This window comes from Lutjanus erythropterus, chromosome 9 (assembly GCF_056507025.1).
Source record: "Lutjanus erythropterus isolate fLutEry1 chromosome 9, fLutEry1.hap2, whole genome shotgun sequence".
Taxonomy (NCBI): domain Eukaryota; kingdom Metazoa; phylum Chordata; class Actinopteri; order Lutjaniformes; family Lutjanidae; genus Lutjanus; species Lutjanus erythropterus.
The window spans coordinates 27954310-27972289 of record NC_139325.1 but is presented as its reverse complement, the minus strand read 5'-3'; the positions used below and the strand labels follow the sequence as shown (position 1 = coordinate 27972289).

Sequence of the window (17980 nt, the reverse complement as noted above, 5' to 3'; positions counted from 1 at the left end):
TACCTTATTAAAACCTAATATGTAAACAAGTTTTGAAGTGGTAATTCTTCCCTTTGCCACAAACAGGGCCTGCACATTTGATAAAGATGACAAAATAAATATGCATTATTATTAGACCAAATAAGGGAACAGCTCATGTTTTAAAAGTTAAATTGACTTGATATGAGCAAATATATTCCATTTGTTTATCAAAAAGTCATACACATATACTGAAAATGTATGGTATGTTATCCAACGTGGGTCAGTTCATCCCCAAAATCAAAAATAATCAAGATATTTTTGGTGTGAGTTGATAAGTTTTGGAGATATCAGCCGTAGGGATGTCTGCCCTCTCTCCAATAAAATGGGATATGGGATATAGCTGAATAAATAGCAATACAGGCCAGAGGAAAAATATGTATTTTTGATTTTGGGGTGAACTGTCCCTTTAAACTCCAGACAGGTCTCACATCTGCAGCTCAAACTCTTAAAAACTCCAATTACAACAGAAATCTAAATGGATTTATCTGGGATTAGGGACGTGTTGTGTTGCATTTATAGTACTCTCAACGCCAATCACTGAGGCATGCTGGTCCCAGGTTTTTGCCCACATACTTAACTAAATGAAGAATTGTGTTGCATAAAGTAAAAAATTGTGATAAACGAATCATATCAAAGCTTTGAGCAGGAGAGGTGTACAGTAAGAGCAGAAGCTGGGGTCTCTGAGATCACAGACAGAACAGATGTATGATTTTCTGTAGCCTCTTCAACACATCATCACTTCAAAATCATGTTTGTAAACAAACAAAAACAAGAATCAAGCTGATAAAGCAATGCTGAGTCTGTTTTTTGAGTTGTTAAATGTAGAGTAGAATTTATCCAAGCACATCAGGATGTCACGTATCAATGTTTTGGGTTGGTGAAACATCCAGAGCACATCAAAACAATGAGAAAGAACAAGGAAATACAGGCAGAGGGCAGTGTTTCTGCAGATACAGAAGTGATGTCTGAAAGGGATTATGTCACATGAGTTTACACATTATTTTCTTTAGGAAAATGTTGCAGATTATGCCTTTAAAGAGGGCCAGGGTCTACACAACTCCAAGCAGAAGATTAGGATTAAAATGAATTTGACTTTTACAGGTTGAATTCAGAATGTTGTTCGATTCATGACGGATGCTGTGAAAGTATCTGTCACTTCAGATGGAGCCCTAACCTTCCTTATCTGCCTCCAATCAGATTTGTGGAAGACTTTAGCAACTTCTCAATCTCTGTCTGGAGCTCCTTGGCTTTCTCTGCATTCTTTCCTGTCTCCATCTGTTCTCCTGCCACCTGGAGTCCCTTCAGCACAGACTGCAGGGCGTCTGCATTCTTCACTGAGTCCATCTGGTCTCTGTCTGCCCGGATCTCTTCCACCCAGTCCAGGTAGGCCTGAAGTAATCCAAGATCATCCACAAAGTTTGCAATAATCCGGAGTCCTGGTCGACACTGCTCCAGCTCCCTTAACCTCTTCCTCCCCACCTCTCCGATGTTGTTCCCAACAATGCTGATGAAGGAGGAAATAACCAAGGAAAAGTTACTGTTTTTCATGATGACAAGGCATTAAGACGGCAGTGTTTTCATACAATATGACATTAAGAACGCTCAGCAGAAGCTGGAGTGTTTAAATCTTACGTCAGCGTCTTCAGAGAGGTGTTTTTGCTGAGGCAGTTCACAATGTTTTCGGTTCCTCGCTCTGTGATGCCGGTGATGTCCAGATAGAGCTCCTCCACAGTGGTATTGTGCTCCAGAGCGTTCCAGAGCTCCAAAACCCCCTCTGGACCCAGGTTATTGCCACACATACTGCATACATGAATAAAAGAATTGTGTTGCAGTAAAACACATATAATATAGTGTCTGATGACTTTAAGGGCTTGGAGCTGGAGGGGTCAGGGTATAAGCAGGTCTTAAAAACTTTTAAAAAGTGTGCAAGAGGCTTTTCAGTCCTTTTTTACTTTTTACTTTAATTGGCTAATGCATCCATTAACGTTCTGTGACCTATCTGGGAGTAAGTCATGTTAAATTATTATTACAAATTAGGGCCCCACAATTAATCCCAATATTATAGAAACTGCAAAATGGGCAAGTGCAGTATTCAAATCACAGAACCAGAGAAAAATCACAGTATTTATAATGAAATACTCTAGTGCTGCATACATGCCTGGCCTGAAAATCTGGTTCTTCAGATGAAAGAAAACATGTTGGTAGAGACATGTATTACATCATCACAGTTTTGAGTTTTTTTCTGCAAAAATGAAAATTGTGATGGAAAAATGATAATTCCCATTAATCACCGCAATCACAATTTAATTGCAATATAACTTTTTTTTACCATATGGTGCAGATTTACCATGAATTATGTCATGTGCAGCTGGGACCTGCTGACTAAAATGTAATATAAATGGTAATACTCTTAATGAAAATTGCAGGTATTATCATCCTTACTGATTTTCTGTCACTCTTTGACTGGTATGACAATAAAAACTTCATTAAATTGCATTCCATGTGGTATTAAAAAGTTCTCTATAAGTCCTAAATTTAATTTGGTGAACACTGCAGAAACCGTTGAGGTGTAACCGTTGGACCTAACTTTGATCAACTCTTGTTAATATGTTTTGATAATGACAATGACTTTCCAAATGCTTAATATGTCCCCTCAAGCACTTTATTTTCCAATTTGTGCATTTTATGACTGCTTGACTGCACCTCCCTTCACGTAAAACCCTTAATGAGTATTGTGCTGTGTTGTTATGATGACCCCTTTCATGACTTACAACAGCTTTTTCACTTGGCATTCATTGGATTTCAGGACTGCAGATTCTAAAATAGCTGCTTGTTTATCCAGGCAGTTGTATCTCAAACTGGAAAGAGAACAGAAACACATTAGGTTGACAGTGGGCCTCATGCAGCAACATTCTCTTAAATTGTCTCTTATATTTTCTCTCAGTTTTCTGTTGAGAGAAAAAATATTAGAGGTCAGCTCCAGATGCATCAAATTATTCTTAACCACCCTAATTTACTCCTGCAAAGGCATGACCAATTGTTTATTATTAGCAGAGGAAACACCCCAAAAACACTGAATAAGAGCAGGTGTTGTGTGCAAACACTCTGGCACATGTCCAAGAACTGGGGAGACAAAAGGCTGTACGAAGGAGAACTTCAGCAGGAACAAGAACCATATATTGAGATGCTGTGTCAGCAGAGAACCACGTAATAACTGAAGTAAGAGAATATATTTAGACTTACTATCGTTTCCTTTTTACTATTGTTGGTGGTAAAGGAAAATATTTTTTTTTAAGTATGTAACAAACAATTATTTATTAAATTATAAATGAAGTTATGTTTTTGACTTGTCTGATAACTTTTTATTACATTATGCTATCTTCAAATGACTTGTTTAGTCAGACCAACAGTCTAAAAACCCCTAAAATATTGAATTTAAAATACATAAAAGCAGCAAATTTGTGAAGCAGAAATTAGTTGTTGGGAAGAATTGTAAAATATGACACATTTCACTGTTAACAGTTAATTATCTAACTATAGACATTTTAATTATAACATAAATATATTTAAATAATAATCACTATTATTATAAATATTATACATTTTTAAATATTAGCTTGTTAAACATTCACTTGCATTGGACAATTAGTGGACTGTGAAAAGACGATGTTTTTCTCTTATCTTGGTAAGAGTCTTGACCACTTATAAAATTTTCTATTACCTAAGAAAAATCAGTGTACTAACAACATAAAAATGAATTGTGGATACGAACAAGAATAAAAGAATATTTGTTCATAAACAGCTTCATGCATGAGGCCCAGTGTTTTTTTGTTTTTTTTTTACCATCCATCTGCCAAACTTCCCCAGAATTTCCCAGCATGCATTTGTCAAGAGGCAGGTTATGCCAGTTTATCACTGAGTTAGAATTAGACTAGACATTTTCAAGCATCAGGACACAAGGAGACGATGCAAACTCCACAAAGAGAGGCAATGGCCTGCCAGGATATTTGAACCCAGGCTTGTTTTCATTGCCCGGTATTCAAATGGTATTTCTTATCCATATGACAGGTTAATTAAAAAGAGTTACTCACTAGAGAGATTCACAGCGATGTAGGATTGGTCCCAGTCTGTTTAGTCCTCTGTTTCCGATGTTGGAGTAGCCTAAGTTGAGCTCCTGCAGCTTGTGTGGAGAGAACTGCAGCACATAGTGCATGGCTGCACAGTCCACAACACTCAGCTTCATTTTAAACAAGTTGAGCTTTTTGATCTCAGGAGCTGCCATGCTGGTAGTTTCCTTCATGTGGAACTCCATCAGGCAGTGGAGAAGATTCAGGGCTGCCTGGTTCTCAAGCTTCCTGCCCTTAAACTGGTCTTGGAACCACACACCGAGCCTGGCTGGGATGGCATCGCCTTGCTCCAGGGGGGAAAGAACAAGACCATCCAGCTGACCGCCCAGCCGAGCTCGGAGCATTCCCATGAAGAAGCGTGTGAACATCTGGAGGCTCTCCAGCTTGTCCATGTTGAGGTCTGTGTTTTGCAGGGGTGCAGCAGTGGAGGACGGTGGATGTTGCCCAAAGCACCAGAAGTCCAGTGCTTGGATGATGTCTTCCTGGCTGAAAAGATTGATTGCGCAGTAGAGGGCAGCCAGATGTTCTTGGACGGTCAAGTGGAAGAACGAAAACATCTCCACTGTTTCCTCTTTGAGAGGCTGGAGGATGTGACAGAGAAAGGTGCTCTGGACCTCAGCAGGTGTAACACCGTAGTTCTCCAGATCCGCTCTGTTGAACATGATCTTTTTCTGCAGGAGGCTTTCATAAGCCAGTTTTCCCAGGTTTGTCAGTTGTTGCTTTGCCAGTGAGAGAACCTCAGATCTAGGGGAGCTTCTGTCTGCACTCCCCTTCAGTGCATGGTGCTTGACTGCTGTAAACAGGTAGCAGAAGTAGACCTCGCTGACTGTTCTGGGAGGGCTCAGCTCCAGAGACTTTGGGTCATCAGCACCTTGATTTTCTGAGGAGAAGAACTCAGCCATAGCTGTACAGATGATGTAGCAATAAAGAGGGATGAAAGACAGCACGAACAGGTTGTCATTGTTCAAGATGTAATCGTAGACTTTTTCAGCAACTTTAATATCTTTGTAGAACTTGGTGGTATATTCCTTCACCTGGTCCTCCTCAAAGCCTAGCACCACACAACATCTCTGGAAGAAACGCTTAGGAGCTTCAGTAGATGGTCTTGTGGTGAGAATGACTGATGCCTCTGGGAGAAGGCTTCCCTTGATCAAAGCCACCATCAGCTCTGACACTGGCACTCTCGAGCCAACGTCAATGTTTTTGTCAGGACTGTTCCAGTCCAGGGGGAATTTGAACTCATCTAATCCATCCAGGATGAAGAGCAAAGAGCTTGGTGTGGTGAAAAGATCAGGTAGAGCTGCCTTCAGGTACCGGAACCGTTCTTCAAGCAGCTCCAATAAGCTCAGTGGTGCTTCAATCAGATTGAGCTCTCTGAAACGCAGGTCAAAAACGCAGGTGAACTCACGCATGTTCTTCCCAATCGCCCACTCGTAGACTAATCTCTGCACTGCGATGCTCTTTCCGATACCAGCTATGCCCTTCACTTTAACCCTTTTGGGGGGTCTTCCTGATGTTTCTTGGGGGCTCAACAGGTGGCACGGCCGGATGCGCTGGCAAGCCTGATGGACATAGATGCGAGCTCGTCTGCTCGCCAGGTCGAAGTACTCATGTTGGCTGCTGTCAACTAAGTCATCATCTTCTGTCACAAAAAGGTCAGTGTAGCGAATTTCGATGTGAGAAGCTGAGTTTGAAGCCACTCCCTCGCCCTCTGAGTAACACCTTAGTTGTTCTGTACGTTTCAGTAGGGTTGTTTTATGGGCAGAAATGGGAACTGCAATTGAAAACAAAAAGATGAAATATATTAGCCTTTAGTTTTCTGTAATATAAATATTTTATCCTCTTTAGTTCACATACCCCGGATGTTGGCCAGCTTTACACTCCTGCTAGGTTTCGGTTCTGCTTGAGCTGCATAATGAAGATAATTTCAGTTGATTACATTTTCAAAACATGGGAACAAGTCAAGTATTTTCTATCACTAGAAAGAAAGAACATTGGGAATATATATTATTAATTTAATTTTTAATAAAATAATAATCCATACCTTTAACCTCAGCAGTCAGGGTAAATCCCTTGCTCTTTCCTTTGAACAGTTTAGCAATGGGGCCTTTCGGCTTCTTCTCTGTGGGTATCACAGGATTCAGAGTGAACACATGAATGTATATTGGAGAGCCTGAATATGGTGTTGCTGCTTAGCCTTGCTTTCAGTTTGGCCCAGTGGCCACTCACTGTATTGCAGTGAAAAACTACCCTGCGGCCCCGAAAGTATTTTCACCATAAGCCAGTATTATAAAAGAGACCGTCAAACTGTTGGCAACATGTAAGTCTATGGGCCGAGCGGGACCTCATGGGTGGGTCCAGTGGGCGAAACACTACTGCGCATATAAGTAAACTTATTTGATGAAGAACCAGAGATTTGAACAATCATTTTGACCTGATGTTCATGTTAGATCCATGGGATCATCAAAGTCATTATAACAACATTACACCGCAAACCACCCAACAGTTGTCAAGATATTTCATCCAAAACAAAATATGTCAACATGCTGGTGGGGCTAGAGGAAGAGTCAGGAGATCAACAAAATCCCTTCACCATCCTCTAATCACTGGGTAAAGAAAATTATGTAAATTCATCCTTTAGTAGGTGAAATATTTCAGACTGAATCAAAGTGGTGGACTGACAGACATTGCCATCCATAGAGCCATATCAGATGGGTAAAACATATCATAGCTGAGCTAAATTATGTTTATGTCAGCACAATCCTTCATAGCCAGTCAGCAAAGTCAGCAGAAATTACTTGGCGAGACATCACAGGTGATTGTACTCAGTTAATAATTTTCTCACACCTTTCTTACTCAGGAAGTAAAAATTAATATCCTCAGGTTCAGTCTTTTAGTTTGTACTGCAGGGTCTTGAAAAATATTATTCACATTAACTTAAAATGCACCCGTTTATATAAATACTTATTTAACCAATCATTAGCAGTGTATTAAAGCAACCTCACCTTCAACTTTCACTGGTTCAGGCACTGGCCGACTGGTAGCATTGTTCCTGCAGTGTCTCTCCACCCAGAGCTGCAGATCCCTGCAGTAATAATCCTGCACCTCCCTCAGCACCTGCAGGAACTCTTTGCTGCTGTCCTCAGTGGCACACACCGTCTCCAGAGCCTGGGCCACGGCGTTGGAAGGTGACTTCTCCAGCAGAGACAGGTAGTGGGCAGAGGAAAGTACCTCAGCATCACGCAGCCAACGCAGCAAAGGTGCTGGGTGGTCACGAGTCCAATTCAGCAGCAAGTCTCTCTGAGACCGCAGCAGTTGCTGAGCTGAGGTCATGGCTTCAGAAATTACTGTCGGGAGGAATGAAATAGACACTACAAGATGTCACGCTACTAATAAACTGTAAATTAATGGTCTCTCATAAGAGCACAGTTCAGTGTAACTTAACTCTGTGGGCTTTACAGTTCTCATACTTACATCCAGAAAACTACAGTATGAAAAAACAAGGAATTCTACACAAATACTACCATGCTCGTTGATTAAAATGCTTACCTTAAAGAAATACAGTATGAGTATGTTCTGTGTCACCTTCCCTCTCGTCTGGTTTAGCCATTACAGTCATGAGTGTTGGCAGGAAAGCTGTTTGTGTTCTGTCTTAAGGTGTGTGGAGGTGGAGTGCAGTGACTTCGGTAGCAATTCAAACAACTTTCCAAAGGGTCCATAGTTCAAAGAGTGCAAGTCTTTGTCCGTGCCACTGATTAACCGGCTTTGTTTGATCTTGCAAAAACATGCCATGGAAAAAATCAAACTGTGCATTTTCATAACATGGTGCAACTTCAAAAAATAATGCAATGATGAAAAATGAAACTGACTATTATATTTTTAGTAGCACTGGGAGAAATTATATCAATATTGTAATGAGACTAGGTATCTTCTTAGATTTTGGATATCATTATATTGTGATATTGTATAAATATTTTCCTAGTTTTAAAGACTAAATTACAGTAAAGATTGTAATTGTCATTTTTCTACTGTTGTTGCTGTTCTAGCTGTTATTTGTCTTTACCTGCTTAATCACCATATCCACATTCTTGATGATTATTTATCAAAAATCTTACTGTATTAATATTATGTAAAAGCACAATTTGCCATGCCAACAATATTGTCACAATATCGATATCGAGGCATTTGGTCAAAGATTTTATGATATTGTTGCTGATGTATCTGAGAGTTTACAGTACTTATTTTTGAGAAAATGTGTATATCAAGATGTATAAGCCATATAGCTCTAATTTTTTATGTATTCATCCGTAAAGTGACTGACCAGCTGTCTAAACAGTCTCTTGTTGAAGAACAAAAGTTGCAGTGTGGCACTTATTGCCTTTGCTTCCAACCTTTTCCAACCGTGATGACCTACTTACCGACAGACAGATATTTATTGTCGACAGAACAGCTATAAATCAGTCTAAAGCAGAAACGTTAATCATTAATCTGATTTAATCAACTTTCTGTGGTATTTTTATCAGTTTTAAGAGGTTTAATTAGCATGGTCTGTGTAGACATAGGGAATCAGAAATGAACACATTTAGTTGTTGCAGCCTTTGAGGAAATGGCCAACAGCATGAGAGTGACTCATCCATTGTCATGTGTTGTCTTACAGATACTTGCTGAGGTCTTTCTTTCCCTTGCAAACAATTCCTAGTTGCACCACGTGAACGGGTATTTGAATCTTTGGAAGTATTTAAATATAATAATAATTTAATAAGTTATAAATGCATGGTTGTTAATTATAAAACTACACTTTGAGTTATCTAGGAAATTAATGTGAAAAGGACAGATGATGGTGAAGATTTTGGAAGTGAGGTCATAGTACCAGGAGAACAATGAAACAACCCAACTTCCCCTTCTTTGCTCCTCTGCTCATCCTTCCCTCTGTCTGTGCTGGCAGAGCAGGGTTGCAGTCATGGACACTGTCTTTCTCGTGTGTCCTCTGATTTTTGGTGAGTAATTTAATCTTTTTGATCTTTAAATTGCATTAGCTTCAGATTTCTGTATGGATTTCAATTTAATTAATTATTCAACCATGTTCACATTATTAAATTAAGAATTGCCATCCCCAGTATCACTATTATCTTAATTTATTACTGTAAGACAGAAATTGTTGTTTTGTTTTTTTGTTTTTTTTTTTGTGAATGTTGCCTGCAGAATGTTCTGTACTGGCAGATTATATTCACAGATAGGATTGTTTCTGTTGCTTTAATAAGCAACAGAATGCTAATAATGCAAATTTATTTTGTCCATGAAGTTGATGATGAAAATACGTCTGCAAATGTTTCCTAAAATAATCAAGATAATTGTAATTTTTAAAATATGTACTACCTCATATCCACTGAAGTAAAAAACACTGAAGTATAGTAGATTTTCCAGAGCCAAAAGTGCAGATGCCCTCTTCCCTTTTCTAAATATACATCTGTTGCAAAATCTTGCTGGGTCATATTACTGTATGTGTTTGCAGACAGTCCAGCGAAATACAGACGTTCTAACCTCATATCAAATTTATTCTTCATGAAATTATCTTTGGACAAGACATCATGTCGTTTATTAGTCCTACAAAATAGAAATTTGCAGTGTTACAGCAGCAAATTGGATAGCAAAATAGAGCATAGATAAAAAAAAACCACAATAAATGTTTAAGTAAACAAGAGGAAATATAAAATATAAGAGCAATATAAACATGTGGACATGTTAAAAATAGGAATATAAACAATAGGAAATATAAAATAGGAACAATCTGAACACCAGGAACTATAAAAAATAAAGGAGCAATATAAACAAGAGGAAATATATTTAAAAATATTAAAACATTGTATGCAATAAAATATAAACAGTAAACAGACTCATCAGTTGAGTGTACACCATTATACATATGAAGTATTGAACAAATTGCACAGTAAAAAATGATGAATGAGGTGTAGATTTTGCACAGTTGAATGAAATTCAAGTTTCATAGAGGTCAAGATAACATTAAAAGCACATAAAACTTCACAGTTAGGGCCACAACTAACTTTCACTTTCATTATTGATTCATCTGTGTATCTTTTTCTCAATTAATTGATTAGTTGTTTGTCAAAAAAAAAAAAGTCATATAAAAATGTTGAAAATGCGAACCACTGTCAGCTCAAGGGGACATCCTCAAATGTCCTCTTCTAACCACAAGCCAAAGATATTCAGTTTACTATCAGAGACGACTAAAGAAACCAGAAAATATTCACATTTGACATGTTAAAATAAGATAACAGGGATGTTTTAATTACTCAAAACAATTAATCAATTATCAAAATAGTTGGTGATCAATTTAAGAGTTGACAACTAAGGGATTAATCACAAGTATGAGACAGAACTCTATCTGGATAGTTTTGATAGTATTATTGATAAATGATTTTCTGTCTTCTGTTACAGCAGCAGCCTTGTGGACAGGGGTCCAGGCTGTCTCTCCTGTGCCCACAGTCCCTGACCGCGTCCAAGCTCTCGCAGGCTCCTGTGTGGTGATTCCCTGCTCTTTCACACCACCTGCTACTCATCCTTTTAGAGGGAGGAAGGAGAGGGTGGACGTCAGGCTGAGGTTCAGAGGTGGCGGCCACTTATTTCCTCTCCGCAGCACCGCTTTTAACAGCGAGGACAGAGATCAAGCGAGCAGGGATTTCCGAGGCCGGACGTCCCTCTTTGGGCGCATTGCAGATGGAGACTGTTCAGTGAAGATCGAGAGGATCAGCCAGGATGACTCACGGATGTTTGAGATCGCTCTGAAGAGAGGTGATGACTTACTTTGGGGGAAGCCAAAGAGCTTCAATCTGGATGTTATGGGTGAGTGGTGGAGTTACTGTGCTGCCTCTTTCTTCTCTCATAAGAGCAGTTGGTCTTTTAGATGTTTAAAAACATAATGTAACCGTATCCAGACTGCAGAAGTTGGAAAATTATCATTGCAGACATACAGTATTAGAGATTACAGTGACCAATATTATCATCGAAATTACAATATGACTAACTGCAAATCATAGGTTCAGGTTCAGCCAAAATAATTGTAACATTTTTTTTACCATATCATGCAGCCCATTTTCACAGTTATTGTTTTTTCATAATATTCCATAAAATTTTACATAAAATTGCTGCATTGACACAAAACAAAAAGAAACAAAAACAAAAGTAGGGCTGCAATTAGTGATTATTTTCATTGTCAATTAATCTGTCAGTTATGTTCTTGATTAGTTGATAAGTCGTTCAGTCCACAAAGTGTGCGAAAATGGTGAAAAATGTCCATCGGTGTTTCCAGAAGCCCAAGATGATGTCCTCAAATGTCCCGTCTTGTCCACAACCCAAAGACATTCAGTACTGTCATAGAGGCCCAAAGAAACCGGAAAATGTTCACAGTGAAGAAGCTGAAATCAAAGAACTTTGATCTTGCTTGTAAAAATGAAAACTCTCAAATCAATAATCAAAATAGTGTGTGATCAATTCAGTAACTGATAACCAATCGATTGCAGGACTAAAACAAAGGGGAGAAAAACAAACTCACATCAGAGAACAGTCATTAATGCATGATTAATTGAATAAAACGAGCCAAAACCCCATAAAAGCTGAGATGAAAGTTCTTGTCAATAATGTTTTTGCATTCCCGTTACAGAATGTCAGTTTGCACCCTTGTGAGATTAATCACATATCAGCTATTTGAAAATTTATACACAGACTCTCTAGTTATGCTACAAAGAGCAACAAAGTTCATGTACACAGGAGGTTGTGGTAGATGAAAGGGTCAAACACAAGAAACCATGTTTGAATCCTGTGTAGAACTTTTCTTTTTTTCTTTTTTAAAATGATTATTTTCAGTTTTCAGTTGCAGTTTTCATTGGTTTAGGCCACAAAACTACTTGGCTTGGTTTAGGAAAAGATCATACTTTGTCTCTGCCATACGGTTTTAAAGAGCTACTGACACACTGCTAATGGCATCTGCCTAATTTTTATAATAATAATAACAAATTCCATTTGTGTAGCACCTTTTATACAAGAAATGCAGAGCTAAGTGCTTTACAACAAAGAAATTACATGCACCAATTGCTTCATGTAAAAATACATAGAATAGACACGAAAAAAGGAATAGAATACCATAATTAATGTAAATCTAAAAAAATTCACCAGCAAAATGAGATAAAATGAGGATAGAACACATAAATGCATCTTCATGTGGATAAAACCCACTGAATAAAAGATGAAATTAAAGCTAAAAATAGAGTATATTGAATGCATAAAATCAAGAAAAATGCAGCATTTTAAAAGAAATGCAGAAGGAGTGCAGAAGCGTGAACCAAAGTCTAAAACACAGTCTCAGACCTGTATCAGGATAGTCAATGCTAGTGAAAGGCTAAAGTTAAGAGACAAGTTTTTAGCCCTCTTTAACAGCTTTCATTTTTATTGCATATTGAGGGGCAAAGTGCAGAAATGTATGGCATGTTGATATTTTATCCTGTTCACCATCATGCCAAACATGGCAATAAATAAATAAATCAACAAACACTTTTTATATTGACTGGGCAATAACAGTCAACAACTACATTTTATATTTTGTTCCAAAAAAGAAAGAAAACAAAGAGCAAACAACATACAGAAAATGGAGAAAGATAAAATGAAAAGGTAAAAGACAATATAAGATACAATTAAATAGTTCCTATACCTACATAAATATGGAAATCAGGGACAAAAAGTATGTCCTTTGTAGGAGATTCTTCACTGTGCTTTTGTCGAATAAGAAAAGATCTTCAGCAGTATTTTTTTTTTAAGTAAATGATGGACTTTCCTCCCTGACAGACACCCCTGAGGCTCCCGTCATCAGCGGCACGTTGTCGGCCACAGAGGGACAGCTGGTCACTCTGAACTGCTCCGTCAGCTACCACTGCCCCTCCAGACCTCCGGCCCTGCAGTGGAGCTGGGAGAGAGGAGTCCAGCTGAACAGCACTGAGCCTGTGGAGGTGCAGACACTCCACCCAGGCCCCCACAGACGGATGTTACTGGCCTCTCTGTCCTTCACTGTGTCACACAAGGTGAAACCCAGGCTCAGATGTGAAGTCAGCTACCCAGGAGCCACAGCGCTGGTCACGTCGAAGGATCTGCATGTGACATGTGAGCAGAGTTTTGACGAGTATCTTTGCGTTTCTTTGCTCTATTCAGACTAAAACCTTTTTTTTGTGCTCTACAGTTTCACCGAAAGATGTAGTGGTTCAGGTCCAGTCCGCGATGGTGCAGGAGGGGGGCAGTGCCTTGTTGGTGTGCTCGTGTAAAGCAGACCCGCCGGCGACTGAGTACCGCTGGTCCTACAGTCAGCATGGCCGCACGGTGCACCTTCACCAGCGCATACACACAATCCGGGTGTTCAACGTGACCCGAGACATGAGGGTCCGCTGCTCAGCACAGAACCTGATTGGTCGAGGAGAGTCCCGGCCCACATCACTGAACATACAATGTAATCTTCCCACCTCCAATGTCCACAGACACACATTTGGACTTTTAACAACAAGCCGTTCCTGCATGTATTCAAGGCTGTCAGATTAACAGTAACACCGGGCTAAAAAGCAACGTTCATTGCTGTTTTTTATTAAAAGTTTCACTTCTAACTGAATGAGTGTGGTCAGAAATGATTAGATTAGAAGTGAATGTTACGTTTTAAATTTTTTTTTACAGTTGTATTAACTTCAGTTTTTACTCTTGTAGGGAAAATTTTGTATTGATCACACTGCAAAATACTACAAAACAAAACCAACATGAAATCAATATCCACCATACTATTTTTGCCAGTATGTATGTGAAATATGTCCTGACTACAAACTACATTTATAATGGTCTTAAAAATTTAACTTGTTGAAACCTGCAGAAATAAGTTGAAGAAAAAGTCTAAATATCATCTGTTTCTACTCTACAGACAAACCAGTCATCCTCAGACCCTCCTCCACCTGTGTTATAGAGGAGCTGGAGTTGCTGTGCCGCTGTTCTGTCGACTCCAACCCCAAACCAGCAGTCACCTGGAGCGTGAACGGGACCGTTCCACCTCATGATTACAACGTGTCTGTTACATCTGAGCGCGGTACGCTCACGGCTACTCTGAGGGGCCGCATGGGCAACCCTCAGACGGTGATCTGCTTTGCTTTCAACGCACTGGGAAATGACTCTCTGATGTTGCTGCAGGGAGGAGAAGGTGCGTTCAAAGCACGATTTTCCACACTAACAAAGACAACAGCTCTGCCCCTTGTTTTTCTTTTTTCCTCGCTCTGATGTAGGACTGCTGTTGAAACATCTGTGCAACATGCCTGCAGCTCAGGAATGAATTAGGAAAGAAAAGAGAGAAATCTTTATGTTGTTCTACCCTTACTGAAATCTGCTTTTTTTGCTGCTGCTGCAGTTGTACATTTCTTCGTATTGCAGTGCTCAGTCTGTAAGCTTTCATAGATTATTATGGAACATCTAAGAGAAGCCATTACATCAGCGAGAGTGACAAGCAATATATCTGAAAGGGCTCAAGTTAAATGTAATCCATGTTATTCCAGCCATGCTTTGTTTGGTGCCAGTTCCATTGAATCTTATGGGAGATGCATGGAAAACACACTAAAACCCAAGATATGTACACTGTATGACCTTTGATGAAGAAATGCCTTTAACAAATGAAAGAACATACATACTGACTGATATCCAAAGATGAACGTAGACATGGTGAGTCAAATTAAAATGCTCACCAGGGCAAATTCAGCTGACTACTACTACTACTACTACTACGACTACTACTACTACTACTACTACTACTACTTTTTCAACTGGTTATGAATTACACAAACAAGACCATCCACTAGAAGATCAGCTATTTCTATATGGTTATTCTTAATTCCTGGGTCAGGAGGGTTTTCCCAGCCAAAGTCATAGTGAGTTGTATGTTAGCTAATTAAAAAGAAGCAGGAGGAGATTTTTATTCAGAAAGATTTGTTTTCGATGTCATATTTTGTGGTTATTACAGTGGAAGCACGACTGCGTTTGTCCACAGGGTTCCCCAAAAGTCCAGACAGAATGAAGTCGTGGATTTGGAGAATCATGACACCCTAAGCTTCAGTAGAACTGGCATCAAAGTCTGGCACCAAGCAGAGCAAAGAAAGTTGGTTAATGATGTAATGACCCTTCCTTCTTGTTCAGTGTCCTTGTAATATTATAGCTTTAAAGGTATGCTGATCCATCACTTCTCTTTTTTCTCTACATTCAGACGCAGCACCTTTGTTGTGGTTGGTGATACCTGCTGTGGCCGTCTGCCTGCTCATATTCCTTCTGTCTCTCCTCTTCTACTGCTGCCGAAAGAGAGCCGGAAAGTACGTGAGGCAAATCCGCCACTTAAATTTGTCACACTTGCTCATTGTGAGGTTAACAGACCTGTTCTGCTCCTCTCAGACATGTCCTGAGGAGACGCCCAGCCGTGTACCCTGGTGGATTGAGCATTTATCAGGACCACATGCCTCTCTACATTAACTGCACAGAAGTAACGCACATCTACACCAACGGCAGCTACCAACTTGTATACCAGAACTGCACGCCACTTTTTGTCCACACTAAGCAGGTATTTTTGGTGATGTCCTTAGTAACATTGCATAGGCAAAAATCTTTAAGGCTGGCTTTCACCAACAAGAATACATTTCTAAACCTTAATTTGTGTTGCAGCAAACTTTTAAAGTAGCCTAAAATGAAGAAAGATTAAATCTAAACCTCTCTTAAAATTTAATTCTGTTGCACCAAAACTCCAGTTAAAAAGGAGGTTTAACTTTTAAAATAGCTGCATTTTTAGCTAGCTAGTAAACAGTGTATTTTTGTAGGGTTTTTTGTTTTTAGCCAGCTAGCAAACAATATGTTTTTCAAGCTAGCAAACACTAAAAAAAAGCTAGCAAAGCAAACTAGCTAGCAAATGATATAACATTTCGTTTTAGCAAGCTAGCAAACAATGTCCTGCCAGCACTCATTTTTATTTATTTATTATTTATTTTGTAAGCCAGCATCTTACATGAAACTCTATTTAAGTTAGGCTTGCATCCATAAACTGAGATTCACGGAACTGAAATTAGTGTTTACTTGTGCAACAGAGCACAAGTCTGTCTGGACTGTTTAAGTTCAAACCTAGTTTTGCTAGACTCTGATTAGAACAAATTTTTATATTAAATTAATCTTTGGTGGTGCAACCCAGTGTAAACCTCGAAATCTCTAACTCCCAAATTGGATTAGCAGCATCTTTTTTTAAACTTCTTTTTAATGATATTTTCCAGTACACCAAAAATATCCTGACATATGAAAACAAGTTTATTTGGATAAGCAGCATCTGTCCCTCTGTCTTTCAGATGCATCCAATAGGCAGAAGAGGTGGGGAGAGAAGAAGAGGAGGAGAATCTGGAGGAATAGACAGAGGGGTGGGTTTGGGAGTCAGGGGCACAAGAGAGGTACAGACTGCAGCTGTGGGCGATGAAGAGACGGCCATCTACTTAGAAATCCTCTGAGCTCGGTGGTGAGAACTAACATGGTTTACCTGCTACATTAAGCTCAGACTTAAGATTCACTGTCATACTGTAGTTTTTGGTTATTGTATATATTGTATATAGTGTATCTACTGCAGCCTGTCACCAATATTTCACAACCATGAAATCATTTGAATCACTTGTGGTGGTCTCTCTCTCTTATGATCTCTATATTGAATAATTTCTGTGTCTTGGCCTGTTACCTACCTCTGTGCTCTTTTTTTTAAATAAAAGATGAAAAGGTTTGATAGAAGAAGTTTTTGATCATTTCACCTTGTGTCTATTCTACAGCTCACACAAGCACAGACCCCCAGATTTGATTAAGCGTCACTAGTCGGCTCGTCCAATTGCATTTGTGACAGCAGCTGCAGCATGTCTGACACCAAGTGATCCTCGGGCATCGTTTTAAGTTCTTGTGGTCCGAGAAAGACTAAAGGAAAATCTGTAATGTAGTTTGCCCTGACCTGCCGAAAGTACATGTCATCATGTCACCCAGGTCAAAAAGTAACTCAGTTACTTAGAGTTACTTGGATTAGTAACTGTAATATAAATATTGTTTTGGAAATTATAATCCCTTACATTGCTTCAGTGGTTCCAAAACATTTTCAGAAGCTGAAAAAAGTTCATGCCCCCCAAGCTGACAATTATGATCAATCATTAACAATAATTATGCAACCAACTGATTAAAAAAGAGAAGGATTCAAGATGATTTTTTTGTGAAATAAAGGTCAGCATGACAGCATCAGCAAACTCTTGTTTCTCTATTTCCCCACATAAATCATTCATTTAACTTTTCTTCACTCCATATCTCTCCCTTTACAGGGGCTCAGCATCCCTTCCAGTCTGGGAACCACATATATTACAGTAATATATTACTGAGTAATGCATTATTGCCCAACACTGGCTGTGAGAGGTCATAAAAATAAACTAAAAAACTCTTTGAAAGGTTCCGTAAAGGTTTTGTAAGTCCTGTAAATTAAATTAGTGACTATAAAATATGAATGGTTAATTGTGAAAATGTAATCAAAACTAATAAAACAAAGTCATGGGATTTAAAATACGTGTTATTCTTGATATTTTTTCAGATTTCAAACTGGGCCGTGGCATTGTTAAGTTTTGGAAGGGCTGCTTTACACTATTTAAAAATATTGTAGACATTAGTGGAGCAGGAGCCCAGAGAAAGAAAAAGTCATCACCTGTTTGAGAACAGGACATAAAGGATTAAATTAAACACTCCATAATATAGGCAAGAAC

The 17980-nt window shown here is 39.0% G+C and overlaps 2 protein-coding genes across 4 annotated transcripts; one reads left to right on the top strand and one right to left on the bottom strand.

Annotated features, from left to right (window-relative positions):
- Positions 1-979: 979 nt before the first annotated feature.
- LOC146321747 (NLR family CARD domain-containing protein 3-like) lies at positions 980-8085 on the bottom strand. Its single transcript, XM_084727005.1, has 8 exons — positions 7698-8085; positions 7154-7495; positions 6193-6270; positions 6006-6056; positions 4113-5922; positions 2793-2879; positions 1654-1821; positions 980-1525 (listed from the first exon to the last, which is right to left on the bottom strand). Exons 2-8 carry the CDS (start codon positions 7479-7481, stop codon positions 1201-1203), a joined length of 2847 nt encoding a protein of 948 aa, XP_084583131.1. The 5' UTR covers positions 7482-7495; positions 7698-8085; the 3' UTR covers positions 980-1200.
- An 883-nt stretch (positions 8086-8968) lies between these two features.
- Positions 8969-16972, top strand: LOC146321746 (sialic acid-binding Ig-like lectin 5). 3 transcript variants are annotated; one of them, XM_084727012.1, is made up of 8 exons: positions 8969-9145; positions 10608-11009; positions 13005-13316; positions 13393-13656; positions 14113-14385; positions 15436-15538; positions 15618-15783; positions 16553-16972. In XM_084727012.1, exons 1-8 carry the CDS (start codon positions 9109-9111, stop codon positions 16706-16708), a joined length of 1713 nt encoding a protein of 570 aa, XP_084583138.1. In that variant the 5' UTR covers positions 8969-9108; the 3' UTR covers positions 16709-16972. The 3 variants fall into 3 exon arrangements, with proteins under 3 accessions (XP_084583138.1, XP_084583136.1, XP_084583135.1); XM_084727010.1 differs by having other exon boundaries at positions 10605-11009; XM_084727009.1 differs by lacking the exon at positions 8969-9145 and having other exon boundaries at positions 9813-11009.
- Positions 16973-17980: the final 1008 nt, after the last annotated feature.